The sequence below is a fragment of the Lepisosteus platostomus genome, chromosome 3 (genome assembly GCF_059453375.1).
Source record: "Lepisosteus platostomus isolate fLepPlt1 chromosome 3, fLepPlt1.hap1, whole genome shotgun sequence".
NCBI classification, from domain to species: domain Eukaryota; kingdom Metazoa; phylum Chordata; class Actinopteri; order Semionotiformes; family Lepisosteidae; genus Lepisosteus; species Lepisosteus platostomus.
In genome coordinates, this window is record NC_142613.1 from 10,108,330 (window position 1) to 10,115,898 (window position 7,569).

The 7,569-nt window shown below is 43.2% G+C and overlaps 1 protein-coding gene across 1 annotated transcript; it reads left to right on the top strand.

The window, feature by feature from the left end:
* The first annotated feature begins 264 nt into the window (after positions 1-264).
* LOC148674332 (cholesterol 25-hydroxylase-like protein) lies at positions 265-6,461 on the top strand. Its single transcript, XM_088624424.1, has 2 exons — positions 265-1,276; positions 4,936-6,461. Exons 1-2 carry the CDS (start codon positions 849-851, stop codon positions 5,369-5,371), a joined length of 864 nt encoding a protein of 287 aa, XP_088480550.1. The 5' UTR covers positions 265-848; the 3' UTR covers positions 5,372-6,461.
* Positions 6,462-7,569: the final 1,108 nt, after the last annotated feature.

Here is a 7,569-nt window from a genome sequence, read left to right on the forward strand (position 1 = left end):
ACATCTCGATTAGACATTGAATTTTTAATTGAATAATTCAATTCTTAATGCCCTAATTCAGGTCCTCATTTGCTTAATTGGACACTTTTGAAGCTTTCCTTTGGTGGGGAGGAGATGGAAATTCACAGAGACTTACTGTACAAGCCTTCTGGACAGTAGCCCTTGAGGACCAGAGCTACTCTGGGGGTGAGGCAAGTGCCAAAAATGGATGATTGTGTAGCAAAAGAAATATAAAAAGTCCAAGCTGTCCCCCGGGTCTAGTGAAGTTAGTAAGACCACAGGTTGCACTCGTTGCTGATTGTAATCGAAATTTCTTCCTGTGCTAATATGATTTACTATTAATGAAAACGTGGATGGCTTGTGATAGACAATTAATGTAACACTTTTCCCTTTTTTAACTTATCCACTTATTAATTGTTCGTGATTTAACGAAGTTAAAGATCAAACGAAGCTGCTGCAAAACGCAACAGTTTCCCTAAATGCACAATTCTGTCGAGATAGCGATGTTGGACCGGAGTTTGTTGAGCCATCATTCCAAAATACTACTCCCCCCCCACACACACACACACCCACATCAAAACTCCCCTCTTCTGTTCTGCTTTCATTCTTCCCGAAGTCCCGAAGTAGTGATCTGTGTCTCTTGGTAACCGCACGGCGAGTAACACCGTCAAAGCATCTCTTTTAACACCTCTTTGAAGCGAAGAGTCAGGCTGAACCGAAGTCGTGGAGAAAGCATTAAGAGGCAGTTTGCTTCCATCAACAGAAAGAGCAGAAAAACGAATCGAGATGTAGACTGGAAATCGGAAAATTATCAACGAAGGAGCAAAAAAACCCAAACAAACATTGAGATGAATAACACCTGCCCAGTCGGACCGTCGGTAGCCCTTCAGCCTGTGTGGGATGCGCTCCGCAGTCACGACGCTCTCCTGCTGTCACCGTTCTTCCCGGCTTTCATTGCGTTCGCGGCTCACCTGGCTATGTCTTTACCTTTCCTGGCTTTAGACCTCCTCGGTCCTCGCTGTGCCACGCTGCACCGATACCGTATTCCCCGCATCAGGGTCCAGCCGGCGAGTGTGCAGGTGTGGTGGCAGTGCCTGCTGAGGATAGCGCGCAAACACCTGGCGGTGATCGTCCCTGTCACCTTGCTCATCCAACGGGTGAGGACGCCGTCTCTGCCAGCCGAGGCTCCGAGCTGCGCCAGAGCCCTGACCGAGGTCACTTTGTGCCTGCTCCTGTTCGACTCTCTGTACTTCGCCTGGCACATCTCCATCCATAGGTAAAAACCCAAATTACTTTTTTTTTTGTAATGTCAGCTCTCCTTAAACTGTTAACGACGTTGTTATTCTCTCCCGTGTTCTCGGAGTTTTAATGTAGCGATGTAAATAACATACAGGTAGTGATACTTCGCTTGCGCTGTCCAGAAAGAAAGTACACTTTTTATTAAAAAAAATATATTTCGTAAGGTATTGTTGTTTAAATACCTATATGCTAAATTCTGTCATTTTAGCTTTAGTGCACAATACAAGCTGTAAATAATTGTATAGAAAAAACTGTAGATAGTTTTACCTCTACTGTAAAGCGTCATTACAGTAAAAACGACTGCATTGTTTACTACTTGTACAATAAAGTAGAAAGTACACGTAACCATACTTAACGATAATTAACATGCTTGCTGGGTTAGGCTCCGGCTTCCCCTGCGACCCTACAGTGAATGAAGAAATGGATGGATGGGTAAATTATATTGGTTTTAAAACAGAAGAACCCGTGTATAGGAATAATAATATTAGAAATAGTAACATAATAGGAAACACGAGTGACGCGGTCTGTTGATGAATACAGACGAAGATACAGTAAGTTACTGTAACTCTCCTTACTCTCTACGTGCTGCACCTTACTTAACCTCCGTTACCGCTTCTCTGCATTACATTCAAATAAAGTTAGTTATGCCAAAACCTACAGCTACAGATTACACTGTTTAGTGTGTTTTACAAAAAACTGCTGTAAAACTGTACTTAATGCAAAGGGAAGAATTTTAGAAGTCCCCCCACAGAAAAGACCACCACACATCTGCATACGACACAGAAAAACTAAGCGCAAGACATTTACATAACTTAATTAAAGAGGGGGCGGAAGAGGTGTCGCAGATGTTTTATGTTTGTGCTTTCATTCTGTTTGCTTCTCAGTTTAAACGGTTAGCGATTGTAAACTATGACTATGTTTCTTTTCCCCTCCGTCTGTGAAATGCCAGCTGAATGCATAAAACTGCTTTGTGAACTGAAAACAGAAAGTTTGTTTTCCGCCCCCGGAAAAAAAAACATGTCCATGGATTCTGGACAGAGGTCCTGTAAGAACCCCCTTACTTACGGTGCAGTCCATACAGTACTGCGTTTTTTTAGAAGGAGTCAGTAACAAGTCTTGAATTGTGGCTGGAGCTGCATACACCGTCACCAGTAGAATTCTTTAACTGCGATCTGACCACACTCCAGTGTGCCAACAGATTTTCTGACCAAACGGGCTCTTAATGATCTAAATCCGTCTTAACTGGGCCAGTTTAACAGCCTCTCCTAATTATTCAGGTATAGGTGCCTAGAACCAGCAGACATACACAAGCCCACTAGGATACAGGCTGGGGACCTCTGGTTTACTGTACATCACCACTTGTTTTATGTCTGAAAAGTAAAGCAAGTATTGACCTGTGCTGTTATGAAAGATCAGAAACTCTCCAGCATTTAGAATACAGGAGCCCCGCAAGATTTAGATATCTTTAGATATCTTACAAAATACACAACAGCTTTAGTCCTCAATAAGTTGCTGCTCACACTGTGGCAGTTTTCTGATTCAAAACCATATTGTTTTGACATTTAACATGTGACTTCACTTTTCTCAGTGCGCTAGAATCTCGTAATGAATGTTCATGGCGTTCAGTGTCTGTACAGGGCAAGCTGCAGGTGGGGTGGTGGTTTAGCTTTGGTAATGAGGCAGACCCTTTCCAATAACCTACCAAATGTTCATAAGAGGAACTGGGCTTTTAACTTTAAATTCTGTAACCAGTGCAAAAGAAACAATCTTAATTAATCCAGAGAAGATTTCACTAACAATGTACTTTAACCGAACACCGAGCAAATTAAGATTCAATGCTTACATTGTCTTTAATAAATTCACCAGGAGAATCAAGATGGAGTGATAATGGCGCAGATCTATAGCTGCTTGTTTTTGTTTTGCTTTATGATCATTTATTTTTTAACCCTAGAAAATCACATTTTAATGCGGCCATAAAACTGTAAGTTGCCCTATTTGCGACTATTGCTGGTGACTTACGAGCAGCACCTTGGACATGGAATAGTGCATTTGGACATGAACTTTTAGTTTCATCTGCCTGTCTTGGGACAGTGGGGAGGATGTTGCATAGATCTGTGAAATAGATTCTTCACACCCAATACATCACATGCAATGGGTGAAACATAGTGAACAATCTCAGACCCGTGAAGAATATGACGTTTCCACTGAGTCATAGTTACTGCAGTTTTAGTGTCAGCTTTTCAGTTTTTTTTTCTCTCAACAGTAACTTTGGGGGAGCTAATAATTCCAGTCAAATGCTTAGGAGATTTCTAGGTATTGAAAGTGTTGGAGTGTGATAAGAAGAGTCTTCTGAGTGCACTGCAGTCTATCAGTGATTCAGCAAACGCAGGAGATAGAAAAACTCCCAACAACTCTTCCAGGCATGAAATATTTTCTGACTAACCAAGTAAGACAGATTAAGTGAATAAAAATGTTGTCAGCATTTAAAGATTATACATCCATATGAATAAAATGCAGGATTCAGTTGTGTTTCCTTATAGAAATAATAAAAAGCTACTATTTAGAGTGTGGAAAGCATGCCTAAAAATACGACTTATCATCTTAAACAATTTTAGGAATAAAAAAGGATTTCTGATAGAAATTTGGTATGGAATTGTTTAACTATTTAGAGCAGTAGTAACACTCTCTCTGCCGAACAGACCTTTAGAAATCTTGTATAAGAACTAAAGAATGTAGAAAGGTTACCAACAAAAGAAGGTTATTAGACCCACCTAGCTCATTCGGGGACTAGTACCTAATTAATCCAGGGATCTCATTTAGTCCTGTCTTGATCCTGTCCTGTCAGCATTGAAACATGGCTTCTACCAGATTCCTACAGCCCTTTGTGGAAAAAATACCTCCTGTTCTCAGTTTTAACTGCACTTTCCCTTAGTTTGTACTTGAATTGTCTGCTTTGTGTGTCTCTGTTCTGAGAATGTCAGCTGTGTTGACCTTGTCAGCTCCTTTGAGGGTTGTGGATGCTTGGGTCAGGTCTCCTTGCAAGTTTCTCTGCCTGACATTCTCTTGGGCCTGTCCTGGGAATGTGTCTATTTGCTCTTCTCTGGAGTGATTCCGGTATCTTATTTGTAATATGGTGACCTCATTCTACACAGTATTCTATTATTATTTTATTTATTTGTTTTAGATCAAATTCTGAACTATAACTAAAACAGTAAGAGAGAATAGTGGCCCATCAGCACACAGCTTCAACAGAAACCAGGGAAGTAATTTGATAATAATTAAATAATTAACACTGCCGCGCAAAGTACTCCTTCCCAATTCATGCCCTTATGTTCCAGCAACTGTCACGTCGTTATTTCTTTCTTTCCTGTTTTGAAAATGATTTTGGAATTGATTTTTGGCAGATGGTGCACATGACTGCATTTAGATGAGGGAATGTTTTAAATGCAGTGGAAAGCAGACAAGACCTTGATTAGGCAGTTGCTAGTTGGACCGAAGAACTTGAGAGTTACTGGGGAACTGGAGTCCTGGGGGAGACTGGAGCTTGATGGGGAATTAGGAATCGTGGATATGTGAAGTATTCTGTTTTGTTCTACTCTGTTGACTGAACAGTTGTATGACTGGTGCTTTCTGCAGGGTACCACAGATGTTTCAGTTGATGCACAGTGCCCACCATCAGCACCGGGACACCTTTGCCCTGGCAGCCCAGGATTCCAGCATCTGGGAGTTGCTGTCCCTGCAGGTCCTGGCCCTCTCCATCGCCGCCCTGCTGGGCTGCCATCCACTCAGCGAGGTAGTCTTCCACCTGCTCAATTTATGGCTGGCCGTGGAGTACCACTGTGGCTACGACCTGCCCTGGGCTACCCATCGCCTTGTGCCCTTCCACCTGCTTGGGGGGGCCCCTTTCCACCAAGCCCACCACCAGCTTCTCCGTGGCAACTACGCCCCCTACTTTACTCACTGGGACCACCTGTTCGGGACCTACCTGGAAATCCCCAAGGACAGACCAGCTCACCTTTTGCTGGGAAAGAAAAAAGACCTCAAAGACGCTGCCAGCATCTCCAGGACCTAGTTGCAAAGCCCTGACCTAAAAAAAATGGGGAAGGAAACAGAAAAGCTTGTCTTTGTTTGCAGTCTTCTCCTAAATACAGCAATGCCCCTCTTTGTAGATGTACCACAAAGAGAATTACATCCTGACAGCCTGCTTATATTTGTAAATTGATTATGTTTGTTTGAGGGCATTCTAATGTAAAGTGCTGTGAATATTTGGCTTGGGGGACTTACATTGTTGCTTTGCAGAGCTTGGGCCCTGAGATCAATTCCCTCGTGGGGTGCTGTCTGTGTGGAGTTTGCGTGTTCCCCTTGTGTTTGCATGACGTTTCTCCTAGTGCTCCGCTTTCTTCCCATGGTCCAAAGACACACTGGTAGGATAATTGGCTTTTGGGAAAACTGCCCCTAGGGGTGAGTCTGTTTTTGTCTCTGTGTGCCCTGCAATGGACTGGCGTCCTGTCCAGGGTGTACCCCACCGTGCACCTGTTGCTTGCTGGGACAGGCTCCAGCTCCCCTGTGACCCTAAATTGGGAGGAGTGGTTTGAAGATGGATGGATGTGTAGCTTAGAATTAAGCTACTTGATGACAATGCCTGTGCAAAAATCGAGCTAACTGACTGAACAGTTGAGTTACAAACCTTTTAAATTGTGCTTCTGTAGAAAAGTACTCCATGTTACTGTTTTCATCATGTGTGCTAAGTCTCGAAGTGTTTGTGTGAATCCGTGTCTTGGAAGCAAGTCACTAATCAGCCTCAAAGTGTCTGTTAGTTATTAAAGATGTGCTGCAGATGTTTCTTTGGATAGAAATATACAAAATGACTTTGTTTTAAAAATGTATGTAGATTGATGTCTCTGAAGGGGAATGATTGTCTTTAAAATGATGAGAACACAAAGGTCTAGATGGCAAATGGCATTCATTTGAGGTTTGGAATACAACTCTTTTCTATTTCTGACTGCGAGGTATTTCTTCACCCGGGCCGTTAAGGGACTTGGCAAGCACTCTTATTTTTAAGAGACTCCATAATCTACTGTATGTGGACAATTGTGTCAGTAACGTCAAGGCCTGTGAGACTTTGCTGGACTCCACCTAATAAAATGCACTATTGCTTTCTATCTCAGGGCTTTTTAACCAGTCGTCCTGGAACCCCACTTGGGTCATCAGCGATTGTCAAGGGGATCCCCAAGAACCAAGAGAAACTTTTTTCTTCAAGTACAGCCATATGCAAATAAGTACTCTGACGCAGTGTTAGTGCAGCTGCTGAACCCCCTTTCTGCTTTTAATGTTTTATAATGGCTAGAAATATTATTCTTAAGAATGACACACATCCATGTGATTATATGTTTAAAATGGAGTTCTTGATGAACGTCTTGAAATGGAGTCCCCCAGCACTGGGAAAAAATTGAGAAATCTGCTGCTTTAACTCGTGCTAAGGGGCGTATTCTGGGAGTCGCTTGAACTTCAGGATTTTCTGCTTCTGATTATTGCCAATACGAGACTCAGTCATATGAAATCCCCTTGACCGTGTCTTTTGAGATCTCTTTTGAGACTCTGTCTTGCACGTGGTGACTCATCACACCCACCAGATCTGCTGGACTGGTGCGAATGCTGTTACAGCCTTGTCCATGGATGGAAGGCTCATCAAGGTGTGCTAGTATCGTTTCACGAGGAACAGCAACACCTGAATGGACTGAAAACTGTCTATTGCTTAGTCCTAGTAAGATTTGGCTCGACTCCTTGGCTGAGGGCCCCGCCCTGGCTGTGGGACAGGAGAGGGAGGAGTGACGAAGAGGGAGCTAGAAAAGTGGAAGAGGGCTGCAAAGGAGAAAAGACGGACGTGTGGTATGTACAGTATTAAAAATAAAGAGTGGTATTTATAGGGCTGGCCTCAGCAGAGATGGGCATTAAAGCTGAACAGGATTTAGTGAGTGAATGCATGTGTGTGCACGAGCCCTAAGATTGGACGTGCGTCTTGTCCAGCATGTATCCCATCTTGTGCCCGATCTTGGCCAGGATAGGCTCCCCCATGACGCTGTATTGGAACGGTTAGAAAATGGAAGGATTGATAGACGGATTCATAGGGCCGGTCTAAGCAGAGATGTGCACTAAAGCTGAACAGGTTTTTCGTGAGTGAATGGATGTGTGAGCAAGCATCCCGTGACGGACTGGCATCTCATTCAGGATGTAGTCCTCCCTTGCAGGTTAGGCTCCAGGTCTCCGTGA